The sequence below is a fragment of the Trichosurus vulpecula genome, chromosome 3 (genome assembly GCF_011100635.1).
Source record: "Trichosurus vulpecula isolate mTriVul1 chromosome 3, mTriVul1.pri, whole genome shotgun sequence".
Lineage (NCBI taxonomy): Eukaryota > Metazoa > Chordata > Mammalia > Diprotodontia > Phalangeridae > Trichosurus > Trichosurus vulpecula.
This window is the reverse complement of record NC_050575.1, coordinates 137,033,442-137,051,674: the sequence shown is the minus strand read 5'-3', so window position 1 is coordinate 137,051,674 and position 18,233 is coordinate 137,033,442. Positions and strand designations below refer to the sequence as shown.

General features: G+C 37.2%; 1 protein-coding gene across 1 annotated transcript in view; it reads left to right on the top strand.

The window, feature by feature from the left end:
• Window positions 1-17,731, top strand: part of TDRD12 (tudor domain containing 12) — a 74,328-nt gene extending 56,597 nt beyond the window's left edge. Inside the window, exons 19-31 of the mRNA XM_036750669.1 lie at window positions 46-185; window positions 336-556; window positions 2,843-2,942; window positions 7,280-7,467; window positions 8,661-8,871; window positions 11,334-11,426; window positions 12,852-13,024; window positions 13,850-13,977; window positions 14,640-14,703; window positions 15,659-15,772; window positions 15,860-16,013; window positions 16,114-16,180; window positions 17,517-17,731. Of these exons, the coding sequence (XP_036606564.1) occupies window positions 46-185; window positions 336-556; window positions 2,843-2,942; window positions 7,280-7,467; window positions 8,661-8,871; window positions 11,334-11,426; window positions 12,852-13,024; window positions 13,850-13,977; window positions 14,640-14,703; window positions 15,659-15,772; window positions 15,860-16,013; window positions 16,114-16,180; window positions 17,517-17,608 (1,745 nt within the window). The 3' untranslated portion in view covers window positions 17,609-17,731. The remainder of the gene's footprint in view (window positions 1-45; window positions 186-335; window positions 557-2,842; window positions 2,943-7,279; window positions 7,468-8,660; window positions 8,872-11,333; window positions 11,427-12,851; window positions 13,025-13,849; window positions 13,978-14,639; window positions 14,704-15,658; window positions 15,773-15,859; window positions 16,014-16,113; window positions 16,181-17,516) is intronic.
• The last annotated feature ends 502 nt before the right edge of the window (window positions 17,732-18,233 follow it).

Sequence of the window (18,233 nt, the reverse complement as noted above, 5' to 3'; positions counted from 1 at the left end):
GTTTCTACCATGTTTTGTAACTCTGCATTTTTTTTTTCTTTTCAGTTTTAACTGATGACTGCATACCTCCTCTGGCTATAACTGATGCAACTTGTGTGATTCATTTTAGTTTTCCTGGTTCTCCAAAAATTTTTGGAGGTCGTTTATATTGCATGTCTGATAATTTCCAAAGTTTAATTGAACAGGTCTGAATCACTTTTAATGTAGTCTTTGAATATTACTATTTACCTTCTTTTTAAAAAAAAGTATGATATACTTAAAAACCATGGGGTACCACAATTGAAACTGATCCAAATTAAACTTCTCCTTTTCCATCTTGTCTTTTTAATTTTAAGGGTGCTTCTTCAGAACAAGGAAATAAAAAGGCAAAATCTATTTTGCTACTGACAGAAAGAAGTGCATGCTGTGCAGTTGGTGTATTGCGCTATTTGGAACGAACAGATGCTAAAATTCCTCCAGAGTTGTGTGACTTCACTGCAGGCGTTTTGGAAGCTAAGGAAGATAAAAAACTCACAAGGCCTCTTTGTCACTATCTTAAGGTTTCTGGTTTTTGCAAGTAAGATGAGTCACATTTTAGTCAACTAATTTTCCTAATTATTTTCTGTAATCAGATAATTACAGGGTGAGCTAGGTGGTGCAGTGAGTGGAGCACCAGCCCCGGAGTCAGGAGGACCTGAGTTCAAATGCAGCCTCAGACACTTGACACACTTGGGCAAGTTACTTAACCCTAATTGCCCTGCCTTCCCCATGCAACAACAAAAAACCAAAAACAACAAAAAAAAGAAAATTACATTCAGGAATGAGATATATAATTTTTAAAGTATAAAGTTACAGAAAGTATGATTTTGAATCTAGGTAATAAATCTGGCACATTTCAAGATTAATAACCCATGGGGCAGCTATACGGCACAGTGGATAGAGAGCCAGCCCTGAAGTCCGGAGGACCCGAGTTCAAATTTGACCTTAGATACTTACTAGCTCTGTGACCTTGGGCAAAGTCACTTAACCCTGATAGCCTCCTCCCTCACGCCCCAAAAAAGGTGTCACCCTACAAGTCAGAACTTACATATCTAGGAGAGATAAACATCATCAGCATTTTTTTTCTGCATTATGACTAGAAAATTATTTTTCAGTTCTTCTAGGATCCCTCCCCTGATTCTTTTAAGAAAACATTCATTCATCCTGTTATTTTAAAATATAAATAAAGCCCCTAGGCCTGAGACTTAGGGCTTAAGACAGACCTTAAAGTCTGAGGAAAATAGGTGGTAGGTTGATTTCAGAAGTATTTGTCACTACTAGTCAAAGGCAATGTTGAGGTACTTGGTTGAATTTTGAAAATCTTGGATTGTATTTGAGCCAGCAGTTGGAGATTGAAGATGGATGTAGGACACAACTACATTAGTGAATTTATTTTGCTTTTTGGTTTTCATTTTTATATATTTTGCTTTTTTTCAGAACACAAATTATATTGTAAGGGTCATTTGAAAGGAGCCTGAAATAAGATAGGATGTAGTTCAGTTCACTCATAGCACATATTCTACTAATTTAAGGGTGGAGACTAGTAAAGCACTTAAACTAGTACTTAATAGATGTTAGCTTGTTACGCTGTTGATAATTTAGGATCAAAGGTCATCATCATTTCATGAAATAATACTGAACATTTAAAGAATCTTAGAGACAGCCTACTTCATCATTGTCAGTATTTTTCTAATGTTTCAATATTTAGAGTATGTAAAGATAACTGCTAGCATCAATACCTTTGATTGTTGGTACAATGGGTAGAGAGTCAATTTCTTTTCCCATGGAAATGCTTTATATTTTATAGCACTTGAAAAGTGACAAAGCCCTCGCTTTCATTCATTATTTAATTTGATCCATTCTAACAGTAGACGTAACTGTGACATTGATAAGTATGTCCTGTGACACACAGTTTTTAAAGGTGGTGAAACAAGAGGCTCCGAGGTTAAGGTGACTTTGCATGAAGTGACAAGAGCTAGGGTTTGTATGACCCCCCATCTATGGGTGTTGTTCTCTTTCTGCGGCAGTGTATTTTACTAACTTTGGTATTCACATAGGCTAGTGGCTAATGAGTGTCTTTGCTGGGTTCCAGTGGCCTCTTTCCGATGTTTATAGGCTCATAGTGCTGGAGCTGGAAGGGAGGGCCCTCAGGTGCCATCTTGTCATTTTACAGATGCAGGGTGTGAGGCTTGGGGGGCATACATGACTTCCCTGAGGTCACACAGGCAGTAAGTAGCTAACTCCAGAGCCATTGCTGTTTCCACTGCATCAGGCTGCTCTTCATCATAGTTGTGGGAGAAAAGCCCCCCCCCCGAAAAAAATAGTAAGAAAATTTCCCCTAGCTTCTCAACAGAGATATTATTTAGATACCCATAATAAATAGGAGGGTTGGCTTGTTTTTGGCCCTATGGCAGAGAGGAAGAAAAGAGGTAGGGTGCACAGAGTATTTGGATAACCAGTACTACATTTGAAAACCCAGGGATCAACTGGATGCAACTAATAACAACATCATTATATAGTAAATTGTGTTATGTATTAGTAATAACATTAATTCTTTTGTGGCTATACATTTTGGTCAGCATAAAATTGCTTTTTTCTCATAGATAATCACAACTTTTCATACTTAGGTAACAATCTTTCTTCTAGATCTCTCAATTTCTTTAGAGGCATCTGACTCAGTTACCTATTTTACATGGTTTTAAAACAAATAATTACCTCTCTTCACTTGTAATCCCAATTAAATATTCCAAATGGCATTTACATGCTCATATAATTGATTACTTTGGTTCTATATTTAAAGAATGTAATCTTTACTTTTTTCAAGAGATAAAAGGATATGTCCAGATCGACATCATATTAACCCAGAAATAGACATGCCAAGGAAATTATCTGACCAAACTCTACCAACAAGTGGATATGTTAAGGTAAGCTTAAGAACTACTTTAGGGTAAGTTTAGTGGCACAGTGGACAGAATGTCAGGGGGATGGAGCGAAGATGGCGGCTGGAAAGCAGAGACTTGCTTAAGCTCTCCCCCAGGTCCCTCCAAACACCTGCAAAAAATGGCTCTGAACAATTCTAGAGCTGCAGAACCCATGAAATAGCAGAGGGAAGCAGGGCTCCAGCCCAGGACAGCCTGGATGGTCACTGGGAAGGGTCTATTGCATGGAGCTGGGAATGGAGCAGAGCCCAGCATGGGCTGCCAGGATCAGCCAGACCAAGAGCCAGGCAGAACACGCCATAGCACCCTGAATCAGTGAGCTGTGACAGTTACCAATGTTCTCAATCCACAAACACCAAAAGAAAACAGAGAAGGTTAGCAGAAAAACTGCTAGATCGGAGTGAGAGGAATGTGTGGTCAGCCCCAATCCCAGGGCTGGCGGAGGTGGTGCAGCTCTGAGGCTACTTCCAGAGCTACAGCTGCAGTTGTTTCTGGCCCCAGGCCCACCTGGTGGGAGGAATTAAACGGTGGATCAGACCGGGAGTTCAGAGCCTGCTTGGATCTGGGCTGCAAACCTGCTTGGTGGTTCTTGGGGGAGGAGGAACGCTGGTGTGGCAGAGCTTGCTGTGTCGAAGGAGCTCTGAAAACAGCACAGCCCCTAAAGCTTGGGACAAAGCATTCTCTCCTCTACAATCAGTCATACCCTGACAAAAAGCTTAAAGGTCAAGTAGTTGGCTGGGAACATGAATAGGCAGTGAAAACGAACCCAGACTCAAACTCAAACTCTAGATTCCTTTTTTGGTGACAAAGAAGATCAAAACATACAGCCAGAAAAAGTCAACAAAGTCAAAGAGTCTACATCAAAAACCTCCAAGAAAAATATGAATTGTTCTCAGGCCATGGAAGAGCTCAAAAAGGATCTGGAAAAGCAAGTAAGAGAAGTAGAGGAAAAATTGGGAAGACAAATGAGAGTGATTCGAGAAAACCATGAAAAACATGTCAATGACTTGCTAAAGGAGACCCAAAAAATACTGCAGAAGATAGAATGTCAGGCCTGAGGTTAGGAAGGCTCATCTTTGTGAGTTCAAATCCAGCCTCAGACATTTACTAGCTGTGTGACCCTGGGCAAACCACTTAACCCTGTTTGCCTCAATTTCCTCATCTGTAAAATGAGCCGGAGAAGGAAGTGGCAAATCATTCTGGTATCTTTGCTAAGACAGCCCCAAGTGGGGTCACAGTGTGTTGGACACGATTGAAACGACTAAGCAACAACAATAAAAAAAAACTTTGCCAGTGATTTTTAAAAAATCTTTGTTTTTACACAACTTTATTTCCTGATACATCCCTCTTCTTCCTAATTGATTCTCTATCCAACTTAGCAGGGCAGCTTTATGCCTCCAACCTTGTCTTCTCTCCTCAAGCCTCCCATATGTCCCGCTCTCCCCTCTCTCCCTGCCTTCCCCGCTAAGATTTACCTTGCATCTCCTTTGTATATTATATATACATGTTAATATACATCTTGTATCCTCCATTAGAATCTGCGTACCCCCTTGAGAGCAGGAGTTGTTTTTACTTTTCTTTTGTATCCCTGGTACTTAGCACAGTACCTAGCCCGTAGCAATCAGTTATTTAATGCTTGATTGCTGACTTGTACTTAAGGGATCTATCAGGAAATGATACGTCTTTTTTTCTTCTTTTTGGCAATTTTGGTTAAGCGAATTGCCCAGGGTCACACAGCTAGTAAGTGTCTGAGGCCGGATTTGAACTCGGGTCCTCCTGACTCCAGGGCTGGTACTGTATTCACTGGGCCACCAAGCTGCCCTTCACTGCATCTTTTTTTAAATACTCATTTACCAATTTTTTTAACCATACCTGAGAGTATATCAGTATAGGAAAAAGAGCTTCTTTTGAATTTTCCTATGAATTGAATGATTCTATCTATGATTTCTGAAATCTATAATTTCAGATTCTGTTTTTCCTCCTTTTAAAAACTGTTACATTCCGACTTGGGCCCCTCACTCACACCCTTGTGTTCTTTGTGATCATTGGCAGGGTCTCAGCCACCTCTTCTCCCAGCTCTGCTGGGCATCAGGATGTAGAAGACTCACCAAGGGCAGCTCACTGCCCTCTTACCCTTTGTTTTGGGATTTAATGCACTATTATTCATTTTTTTTCTGTTGTTTTCAGTCTCAAATGGTTCTTAATGACAGAAAACTAGAAGTAAAATACAAATTGATTGGGGCTGACTTAGAATTCACTTTTTCTCTTATAAACCTCTCAGAACCTTAGAGTATGTTAGATTCAGCCCAGATTTCTTCCTTGTCAAACATTTGAAGCCACAGTGGTCACTTCTACCTCTCTTCACCTTCCCACAGATTTTTTTTGGAGGAAGAAGTAATAACTTATATTTACATAAATATATTTTTAGTAAAAGCATAGAAACAATTTACATGTCCAGAGTTTAGGGGAATAACTGAAGAAACCACAGTACGCCAAAGCAGTAAAAGGGTGCTGTACCAGGAGAAAGTCCAAAGAGAAATGGGAAGGCTAGGAGAACAGGATGCAGAGCAGAGGCTGAACCAGAGCATATCCACTGGCTATAAAAAAAAAGGGCAGCAAAATCAGAAAATGTGCCCAGAAGAGGAGGAGATGAGAAGAGTAAAGAAAGGCAGGCATATAAGTTGTTAGTGCACTAACTGAAGAAGTTTGGAGTTTGTGACTTAGTATGTGGTTTTGTTTTGTTTGGATTGCTAGTGCTTCAATTTATAATGAAGTTTAAAAGAGAATTTAAACAGTAATATATTTTATATAATGTGAGGAAAATTTTTCTTTTCAGATATGTATTAGATGAATCTATAGGTAAAGGTGATAGAAAGGGATTTGTAGTCATAAAATCAAAGAGTGACTGTCTGAATCAGCCATGAATGGGATCATAGAGGCCATCTAGTAGCTAGCCAAGAGTTTCCACTCTGCCTCATCTCATTTCCATCATCTCTGCCTCTCCCATTGTCAGTAAGAATCAGGTACAGAATAACAGTTCTTGTCATTATGTCTTCCACGATTTTGATAGCTAACCAAAATTTTTATGGCAAGCTTCTAATCTCTCTTGTCATGACTTGGTACCAGGTTTGTGATCTGTTCCTAGAACTCAACTCAATAAGCATTCATCTAGCAATAAACATAATGTCTGCCGCATAGTATGCACCCACCAAATCCTGGCTAATTGACTTATTAAAGCACCTCCATTTTGTGCAAGGTAGTATCTGGTCCTGAAGATACAAAAACAAGAAGAAAGGTGGCCCCTGAGCTCAGGGAGTTGACTGCCTACTCTTTCTGTCCAGGTGGTTTGTATTCCAATGACAGTATGCTTTAATTTTCTGCCTTTACTGCTCTTCCTCCAAGTAGTTTCCATTCTGCCTTCTGCTCTGATTATTTCTGCATGTAAGTTTCTTCTTTATATGCATTACTATACTGTCTCTTTTATACTGTTTTCTCTGCTTAAAGTGTACTTCCGCGTAGCTATATGAAAGGGTCCCATCCCTCTGATCTCAATGAAACTTCAGAGGTCAAATTTATCTTCTTTTGTTGACGTTTACTGCTTCTTGCTGTGAATAGACATCTAAGGCTGTAAGGTTTCATTCTTGACTTTTTTTTAAAAAGGATTTTGTCATCTGAGAATGAAATCAATTGACATAAATCTTCCAGTGAACTTTTTAAAGAACCTTTTTATTGTTTGTGAATACAGTGTGGAGGGTTTTGTTTATTTGGGTAATCCCTTAGTTAAGCTTAAATGCACCAGTCACACTGTCTCAGCAGTTAAGTAGAGTCTATAAAGGTGTTAGTTTCTGTATATGATTTAAACTCTCATACATCATTTGCTTAGAATTATCCAATTTTTGGAGTAGCTAGGTGGCACAGTGGATAGAGCAGTGGCCCTGAAGTCAGGAGGACCTGTGTTCAAATCTGGCCTCAAATGCTTGCTAGGTGTGTGATCCTGGGTAAGTCACTTAACACTGATTGTCTCAAAAAAAAAAAAGAGATTACCCAATTTTCCACTTAACACTTAAATATATAGCTACATACCTGATAATGGACTCTGTATCTGTCATTCAAAGACTAGGCTAGCTATGCTTAAAGATGCTCATCACCAGAAGGCTGGCCACCAACTGATTTTTACATGCAGAGGGGCACCCATGATTTTATGAGGAACAACTCATGAAATCATCTACTTGAGGCTTAGAGGGATTGTGACTTTAATTGGTAGAGGGAGGGGCCACACTAGGGAAGTCTCAGATCTTTTGAAATACTTGTTATGCTTTCAGATAATACCTTTCTATATTGTGAATGCAACAAACTATTTTGGGCGCATAGTTGATAAACACAAGGATCTGTATGCAGCTCTTAATATGGAAATGAAGGAGTATTTTAAGGAATCCAGTAATAAAATGTCCGCTGAAAAAGTTGAGAAGTTTGCATTGTATGGACTATATGAAAAAGCAGTTTTTCACAGGTAAGATTCCAATTTGTTTTATCCAGAGAAATATAAAAGCATGTGGTAAATTTGAACTGAGGTTTAAACTATACTGGGTAACTGCATTATCACAACTATAATGCTGTTGAATTCAGTATAGAAAGGAGTGAATGAAAAAGCATATAAGTGCATTATTATGTCCTAGCCAGGGGTGGGGAACCTGCAGCCTCCAGACCACATGTGGCCCTCTAGGTCCTCAAATGCAGCTTGGAGTCAGTCAAAGTGCTGCATTTGGGGACCTAGAAAGCTACATGTGGTCTGGAGGCCTCAAGTTCCCTACCCCTGTGACCTAGGCACTGGGATAACAAATGTGAGACTGTCCTTCCTATACTGGATGACTGCACGTTGAATGAATGAAAAAGCCTTTATTGGGTGTGTTACTATGTAGTAGGCTCTGAGAACACAAATGCAAAAGTGAGAGAGATGTTGCCTGTCCCTTTTTAGAAAGAGACAGTCCATAGGGGAATGGTGTCTCAGAAAAGGAATTTTGGTCCAAGTGGTTGTAGGAATGGTGGGTGGAGCCATGGGGTAGTGGATCATTATGCCCCTTCCAGAAGCAAAGGTGATATTATTCAATTTCTGTTCTAAGAGCAAGGCATTGGCAAGTGTTGAAAAAGCAAGAAACTTTGTAAGAATTCCTGTGATAGCAAATTAGTCTTATGAAGACTGCCCTGTCTTCCTTTACAACTCAGAGAGAAACACTACTGTTTTCTTCTGCATTCAAAAAATTCAAAAATATCTGAAGCATATAAAATGCAAGGTTACCTTTAAGAGAAGGTCGTTAGACATTGGAGTCATTGGCAGTTTTCTATAATGACTGAGTGTTATTGATGGATCTTAATTAGGTGGTTGCTATATTCAATGCAACTTGGATTCTAGTATGTACTTGGAAATAATAATTCAGGAATAATGAAGTACACTGAAAGCTTAATAGTACCTTCATATTAATTGTATCTTAGTATAAGGACTTTTCAGACTTTATTGTGAGTTTGCCTTAAATGTTAATATATAAAGTGTAATTAGAAGGTACTTAGTGAGTTTTTTCTTTTAACATACTTGAAAATATTGATTAAATTTGCAAAATTCAAGAATTTTTTTATTCTCATCATTTAAGTTAGGGCAAATGTTATTTAATTTTAGAATGAAACATATTCGGCTACTCTGTTTTATAGGGTTCAAGTTTTGGAAATAAGCCAAAAAGAGGAAAACTGTGTCTTTTTTAATGTTCACATAAAATTTATAGATGATGGCAGGACTAGTGATGCTAAAAATCATCAGCTGCTTCATCTACCCCAGAGATTCCAAAATCTACCTCCTCAAGCTGTAGAATTTATTGTTTGTAGAGTGAAACCTATTGACAATGAAATTGAATGGAACCCAAAGGTAAGTTCCTATGCTTTCATGTTTTTACATTTTTAAAGTTCTCTAAATACAGGTACTTAGTAATTTGGTATAGTAACCATATTTTTGAAATGTAAAAGTAATGTTTGGAGTCTTATGTTTGAATAAATTTTGGAGCTGAATGTGTATGAAATTCCATTTTTTCTAAGCTGATTTAATTCAGAGTGATTTTTGATGAAGTGCTTTGTCAATTATCCCATTCCTATGGAATTAAAAGGACTCATGCTTTTATATACAGAATAAAATGCCAGTTAACTGTCACTCAGATTTTTGGCAACCTCTGCCATACAGAAAACATCTCTGAATTCATTTTTTATAAAAGGTCTCAGCAGAGAGCAGAAGAGCTGTCATTCCCACATCTCATCAATGTAACAGCAATGTACAGTAACTGTATTGTACTTTGGAGCTAATATGATAAGTTTGAATCATTAGAATGCTAAATTTTGTTGTGTGCCCCTTAAGGGATGGGAAGGTAGCTAATTTTAATTTATTTAAATATAATTTTTTACAAGTGATCTTGGGAGGATTTCCATGGGTAAAATAAAAATAGTTTGATATTTAAAGGTGATAAACTGCAATTCTTTACTGCTCTTCCTTCTGCAACCCTGCCCTAAAATAAAAACTTCTTTTGTGCCAGATATGTACCATCTATTCTTTGATTTTGTGAAACCTGTAAAACCAAAAAGCATTCCAACTGTGCTTTTTTTTTCAAATCAGTGCTAAAAATATTCACCAGCACAGGCCAAGGACAGACCTCAGGTCCAGTGTCCATTGGAGGCCTCATTCCATGTTGACGCCAACTTATTAATAACTACTCTTCAGTTCTGGTCATTCAACCAGTCCCTAAATCTGTCTGGAGGTGTATAGCATTTCTCATCATGAATTTTTTGGAATTGTGAATCATTGTGTTGATGAGAGTTGCTAAGTCTTTCATAGCTGATCATCATCACAATATTGCTGTTACTGTGTGGTGTTCTTCTGGTTCTACTCACTTTACTTTGCATCAGTTCATATAAGTTTTCCCAGATTTTCCTGAAACCATCCCTTTATCTTCTCTGTTCCTGCTGCGAAAGCACCAGCTTGTTTGCCTTTGTGGATGGGCTCTGGTTTTGTTGGCAACTTCCTTTCTTAGTGCTTAGGACTTCTGGTGACTTTTTGTGTAGCTCCAGGGTACAGTGCTTGCTGTACTGTACTTTGTGATTGACATAAGTTTGAATCATTAGAATGCTCAGTTTGGTCCAGTGTGCCATTAATTTCTTGATAATTACTTTGGGCTGGGACAAATTCAGCTTTCTGTCTGTGTGAGAGCTGTGTGGTCTTCTCTAAAGACCCCAGTAGCTTCTCCACTTGACTAAATGAAGCACCAAGGAATCCCCTGTGTCACACTGTCTGAATAAGATGGGCAATGAGAACCAAAAGACCTTTTTCCACTGGCAGACAGTTTCAGTCTCAGCTAGCTGCTATTTCTCCAGGAGTGTCCTCTCTCCTTTCTTCTCCTACTGTGAATAAGTCTCCATGTCCAAGCTTCTGGCCCCCTCTCCTCAATCAATACCTGGTCCTGCTTAACACAGATAAGAACCATATAAAAACCCACCAGACTTTACTGTCTCAGGATGTAAAATTCCATCTGCTGGTGGGGTGCGCCAATGGACCTGACCTGTTTCTACCATCCTCTTTCACTGCTCTTCTTTATTTTAAGTATGTCCATTCAGTACAGAATTGGGCTGGCTTTATTGTCTGGTTATATGTTCTATGTTTCCTTGTACAGAACTATTGATATCCTGAACCTTAAAACAAAATAAACCTCGTGTTGAAAATCTGCTTTTGCTCTGGCAGCCATTTTGGCAGGATGTTGAATCTTGGCAGTTATTAGCACAGAAACAAATGTTGACAACAGTGTGATTTGGCTCTCTTATTAGCATTCTGCTTGAAAAGAAAGGGAGAATGTGATCCAGCAGAAGCAGTGAATACTGTATTTGCAACATATGACCTATGAGTGCTAGTTCCCCCTTGTACAGCTAAAGCAGCAGTGTAATTGTGAAGAAAGTCACTTCATCTGCCACATTTTCTCTTGTAAATGGCAGTGATGCTATTTAGCTGATAATGATAATGTCATCATAGTTCTTGAGCTCTAAGAGAACTCAGATGCTATCTGGTCTAATCCTCACATTTTAGAAATGAGGAAGCTGAGGCCCAATGAAGGTTAAATGACTTGCCTATGGTCACCCAAGGTGGTGTCAGAGGTGGAATTCGAATCCAGGAATTCTTTCTCCATAAGCAGTGCTTTTTTACTTCTTTTTATATCTCCTGAGTGGAACTGACTTTAATCTTAAGCAGAACATGTATAATATTGCTTTTAATAATATATGGATTTTTATAGCGATTGCTTATTATAAATCAATTTTTCAAGTAATGTGTAACAAAATAACCTTTACATTTTTCAGGTTACTAGATATATTCATCATAAAATTATAGAAAAACTTCATGAGGCAAAAGTAGTTCTATCTTTGGGAAATACAGTTTGGGTTGATCCAATGGTAAGTGTGCCAATTTCTTATAAGGAATATAATCAGTATTTTTAAGGGAACCAAAAATCAATATTCTCCCAAAAGATGAACCTTTATGAACCAGAATATAACTTCAGTTTTGGTGGATTCTTCTTTTATACCCATGTCTTTTGGGCAAAAATCTAAATGATAAAGCAAATGATCAGAAGGTGGAGTTTTAAAAATATCTTCCTAAAAAGCACACTCCTGGAGATGATCTTTGGCACACACACTCCATCTTCAGCCCATTGTTTTCTACCTTGTAGCTTTTATATGTACCAACTTTAGAGTGATCATTTATCTTTAGTGTGACAATAGTAATAACTAATTTATATAGCACTTTAAGGTTGTAAAATGCTTTACAAATGTTTCATTTGACCCTTTGGGTCTAAAAGATGCTTAGTTCCTGTGTGCTGATTAATTGATTTTAAGAGAAATATAGCAAATTCTCTCCCCTCCCTGCCCCATTTCTCTTTATAGGTTTCAGGTGCGTAACAGTATACCCATTAGGACTGCAAAGGGGAGAATGCCTTCTCTCCATCTACTCCTTCACTATTCATATGGACTGTCAGTCAAAATTTCAGTCAAAAATTGTTTATGAAGAGTCAGTAGCTGCCATCTAATACAGACTCCCAAATAACTTTTACTTAAGAAACTATAAAGGCTGTTGCCTCCTGTGCCCCTGATTTTGTTCTTAGGTCAGACATCAGTGTACATTGTGCTCACTGGTGTTTGAGGAAAGACTTTCTCTTCCTTAAATAAACTTAGGTCAGGCCTTCTTATCCAGGCTTATTTACAAGCCTATTCTTTGGGGTCAAACTATAGAAAATCATACTGCACTAGAAACCATTGAAATATGTGAATCTTAGGATTTTTGTCCTTCAAATAATGTAGAAATAGGAAATTGTTCTCAAGACTTTTATATTATGTTTTGTTTTACATTTGAGATATAGAAAAAACAAATTCCCATAGATTCAGGGATTCTAATGTTATTTCTTCTGTTTCCTGGTACTACTTTCTAGCCTACATCCATCTTTATCTATTACTGCTGCTTCCAGAGGGTCCAGAATTAGAGCACACACTTGCCTGGTTAAAAAGTAGGATATCTAGTGTGTGAACAAACTATCAAAACTATTGGAAACTAATTATAGTTTTCTCTGTGATACAATCAGAAAAATTGAAAGGGGATCAAAAAGGAGAGTTTTTGAGAGAAGTGGGCAACAGCTATATAAATTTGTCTATCTGAAATCTCTTATACTTTCTGAATGAGGATTTACTTACGGCGTTGTCTTTGGTGAATGTATTCTATTATAGAAGTCATTTCAGTTAAAATCAGAAAGTATACTAAAGTAATTGAAAATGTTTTTAAAAATCATGATTCTGAAATGTACTTTTATTTTGTCTTTCTAACTCGAGGTCCATCTCACCAAGCTTTCAGATTTGAAAACTTCTGTAATTGAATATAATGTTCGAGCTGAAATTTTATCAATGGGAATGGGTGCTGATAATCCAGAACATATAGACCAACTTAAAAAGTTATGCCAACAAAGTAAAATGGTAGCTCTTCAAGAGAGCACATTCCAAACCATGTGAGTTAACATTTCATCTTTCTCTGTGTATTTGTTGTTTGAAACACAGGGGCCCTGGGTTTGAATCCTAGCTCTGCCACCTTCCTGGGGAACCTTGGCAAGGCGCTCTGTATTTGCCCACTTCTGACAAAAGCTAGTCATTTCATCACTGTGGGCTTAAGTTTCTTCATATGAAAAAGGAGACTTGTACTAGATGACATCTGAGGCCTCTTTCAGCTCTAAATCCACAGCCCTATGATCTATGATTCTCATAGGGTCAGTACTTTTTAGCTGAAGGATGAAACAGAATTAATATTAGTCTGAACTGATGTAGAAGACTACAGAGTTCCTACTGTGAAACTTTGTAAGTGGTTTGAGTAGGTTTCCATAATAAAATATAGTATTCATTGAGCTTTTTTACAATATATATATTTTTGCAAGGCAGTGATGTGATAGAAACTGTGTAGGATACATGTGTCCAGCTTCAAGGGATTTGGATAAATTTCTAGGCCTCTACCCATTTGCAGAAATGAGTTTATGCCAGTTATTATTTTCCTTTTTATTGTGAACAGTAGGATATTGGAAAAGGTTCAGTTTGATAATAATTTTCTGTTAGTCTAGGCTTCACAAATTAAAATTATATCCAATTTAGTTAAGGAAAGAATTGTTAAAAGGATTACATTTTATATTATAATAATGGCTAATAAACGTCATGGGTCATCTTGTTCAATTTGGACTTTTATAGCATGTTATCTCTGTGGTTTTTTATCCGAATGCCTTTTTAAAAATGTGTATTAACCTTTGGTAAACATTTACATGGTAGTAATGGCTGTGTGTTCTATTTAGAGTACCTCCTCTGACACCCAACAAAGGGAGAGAGGAGACGAGTGACCTGCAAACCTCAATATCAGATGATGACAGAATTTCAGAAAACAATATTTCCTTACGAGTGAATATAGAATATCAAAAGTCTGGTAAGTACTTATGAAACAAGCATTTGATTTTCTTGTCTCAAATATACTGCTTTTTGAAAAACACGACTAGTATTTCTGTTATATCTTTTAAAGACATTATACAAAGGAATGTGAACTTTAATATTTAATCAGTTTTCCTTTTGATATCATGACTGGACCAAAGAGTCTTGGAATGACAGTGGTTTTATTGCATTTTAATAGCATCTCTGTAGCATTTTTCAAGTATTACCTTATTTGACCCTCCAAACATACCAATCATGCAACTACTTAGTTATTCTCACTATTTGACAAAGGAAGAAATGAACCTAAGGGAAGGTAAAAGACTTGCTCATGGTCACATGTCTCATATCTGAAGTGGGATTTGAACTGCCCTGGACTCAGCCAGGCTCTTTTCACTACGTCATGCTGCTGCTTCAAACTCTTAAGGATTTTTTTCATGAATGGATTTTAATTTTCACTATAATAGGAATATTGATACTTAACCCATGAAGCAGGCCTGAGTCATCAGGAAATGTTTGTCTCTTCATTTCATTGTCTTTAGCCTGGCTGAAAGTTGTCAGTTGCATCGCACTTAGGTAAATAATAGGGTAACGAAATTCACACTCTAGAGTGAAAAGTATGGTCAATGATAAGTTTATCCTGGACTTTTTTTCATTCCATAGAAGTGATATCAGAAAATAGTGGAGATAATTACATTAAAGAAACAACACAGCAACAGCAGAAAAGGTATGACTCCATAATTCAAAAGGGATTTTCTTTAACAAATAAGCATTTACTTAGGTAGCTTTAACATAAATATACTGCTACTGGAGCAAGGCAGCTCTTCTGTTTCTCTCTGATTATCTCTCTCATCTAGCCTCAAACGCCACTCCTTTCTCATGTGCTCTCCTCTTAGGGTCTCACTTAATATTTAACTGAGAAAATGGAAACCATTCATTGTGAGCTCCCTTTTCTCTCCACCTTAAAACAACTTGGCATGATCCCGTGTTCCTCTTTTGTACTCTGACCCTAGCCTGACCTTTCTCACCACAAACAATACCTTATACCATGGGACCAGTCCCTTCCCATATTGTCTGTCGGATCACCCCCACAATTCTTTCTTCAGTTCTCTCCATTTGTTGCTTTCTTTCCTACTTAAAAAAAATGTCTACATCTCCTCTTCCTTAAAAAATCCTCAGTAGATGCTTCCATTTATCTCAAGCTATCATTCCTATATATCCCTTTCACAGCCAGATTCTTAGAAAAAGCTGTCTTTACTTTTTCTTCTTCTACTTGTATAGCCACCCTCCACACTATGGCTTCCAGCCTGTCACTTGCCTGAACCCGATGTCTCCAAAGTCATCAGTGATCTCTTAATGGAAGAAACTTTCACACAGGTTGTCTTGGAATACACTCTCCTCTCCCTTCTGCCTCTTAGAATCTCTGGTTTTCTTAAAAACTTAGCTCACATGCCCCCTTCTACATGTGGTGCTTCTTGATCCCTCCCCACAACTGCAGTGCCCCCTTCAAATAAAAAACTACCTTGTATTTATTTTTGTGCACACTTATATGTGTACATGTAAGCTCCTGGAGGTCAGGGACTGTTTTGCTTTTTGGCTGAAACAGCGCTTACAATATAATAGGTATTTAAAAAATTTTGTTGGTTAATTGATTAATTGGGGTCTCTCTCTCTCTCTCATAGTTTCCACCCAGAGATAAAATGGTTTCAAAAAGAAGATGTTGTAATTGTGAAGATAAGGCTAAGAAATGTAAAAGATCAGAAATGTAGATTTTTTAGAGAAAGGGTGGTTTTCAGGTAGGCCTATATATATTTTAGCCAAAAAAAAAAAACTAGAACCACTTAACTAGGTTAAAAAGGCTAACTTTACTTATTTTAATTTAGTGCTTGGGTAGGAGATAAATTTTACTTGGCCGATATGGACCTACATGGAAGTATATTAAAAGAAGAATCCAAATGTCTAATTAAGAATGAAGAACCTATAGTCACTCTTGTAAAAGAGAAAAAAGAATCTTGGCACAATTTACTCAAGAAAAGGGTAATAGATTTTAATGATTTTTGAGTCTTAATATCCTTGGTGTATATATAGGTGTATTTATCCTGTTTTCTCAGTTAATGTTATATTTTATATTTAACAGAATCCTAATGTGTCTTTCGATTTCGATCATTGGGAGGAATGTGAAGATATAAGCCCCTTTTCTAATGGTAAGATTATGTTATTAGAAACAAGGAGAAAAGTTTTAAAGAGGAAAACAAAGCACTCATTAGATAGGGCTGTATGTTCAAAGCCCGGAAGAGGGAGACTAAAGCAAAAGCAGCAACGGGGAGTGAGCCGCGCTCAGGAATTATGGCTGCAGATAATCACATGTAGATATGTATGGTCCTTTAGGAGTTTAAACCTCTCTGAGACATTTTACTTTTATAACAATTCATTTAAGAGTTAGAATTCACATTAATTTTATCCCACATATTTTTTCTGTTAGCCAAGTAGATGTTGAGTCTTTTAGCCAGAGTGGAATCGTGTACCTTTCTTAATTCCTATGCATTACATGATTTTAACAATTTGAGTGATTTTTTTTCCTTTTGAAGAATATCCCAGATTTGTACAACACTTTGTTTTCCTCTCAACAGACCTGCCAGATAAATTAGTGCAGGTGATAGTCTCCATTTTACAAATGATGAAAATTGTTTATCCATGGCTACATAGCTAGTTGGGACTAGGCTTGTAATTTGAACCTGTGTCGTGCCTACTGTACTATGGACTTTTCACTTCCGTTGTTGCTCAAATGAAAGTTTGTTTAGTTCCCTGTAGTGAGACTTTTTTTTTCCAGTGCTGTGTTGAGTAACTAGTTTGAGAACCATGTTATGAGCTGCTAAAAAAGCTCTTAGCAGGCTTCTTAAAATAATAATGCTTGAGAATCATGCTTTGTTTAATCTGTAGCATATCCAGATTTGTGTACAGATAAGTTGTATTCTATGGCCTGTCATAAATATATAGTTATTTAGTCTAAAAAATAATGCTACATGTGGAGAAGGCCGGTTGTGATGGCTTATAAACTAGAAACTAATCAGCTGAATTCAGACAAAAATAGAAACCGGGACTAAGGAATTGAAGAGTACAGGACAACCAACTCTTGACATGTTAGTTTTGGATTGAGAAGTGTTGCCATTGCTTGTCTATACTGTGAACTTTATTGTTCCTTTAGCTTGCTGACTTACATTTTTTTTTCTTTAAGGAATTATGTACTAATAAGCATAGTGATAGGAAATGATTTGTTACATTATTGGCATGACATTAACTGACTCTTAGGTTTTGAACACATGAAACTATGCACAGAAAAGATTTTTCTTGAGGAAAACAATCAAAAACCATTTCTTTATAAAATATATCTATAAATAAATAGAGAATATTTAATTACTCAGCACATAAATTGTTCATGCTCAAATTCCAAAGAATAAACATTGTTCTATTGACTGAGCTCCCTACTATGAAATAACCAATAAGCGTTGAGTTACTGAATTATGTGTAATTTTTTTTAAGTTGTGTGCTCTAGAAAGGTTCTCAACACTGGTATGCAGATAAGTGAAGACAGAGATGATTCTTCTGAGGACAGTGAAACTGAGAGTGAATAGCATGCAAGGTCAACTGTGGTTGGAAGACCTTCACAGAGCAGTGTTTACCACTGCACCTGCAAATTGAGAGGATATACATGGACATATCGGAGCCTTTTTCATACCAAGGAAGAAAAATCATATTGTCTGTAAAAGTAGTCATTTCATTTATTAATGGTAAGAATCCCTTAGTTGTTAGTTTATAAAGAGAACAAAATTAAGGGAATAGCAAGGGCTGGGGGGACACGGGATACTTAAGGAATGGTAATAGATATTGGTTACCTGATTGAAAAAATACGTGCCCAGCTAATAATGTACCTTCTGTTTTACTCCTCCTCTTCAATATCATTTAGCTTTGGCAAAGCTTAAATTTGTTTGGAAGACAGCAAATTTTGATCCCCCAGATAGTAAATTAAAAACTTTTAGCCCATTAATTTTACTTTAGGTCTGTGGTATAAAACAAAAATTTGTATGATTCACTGGCCTACTTAAATTATTGAAGTTTATAATTCTGTTCTAATGAGTAGGCTTTCAGCCTCATGAAATTATACCTAACCTGGTTTATTGATCCCATGATTTCCGTATTAATTAGGCCTTAGGGATATAATAGTCTTCTTCCCATTGTTGTTAAGGGTATAGATGTTTG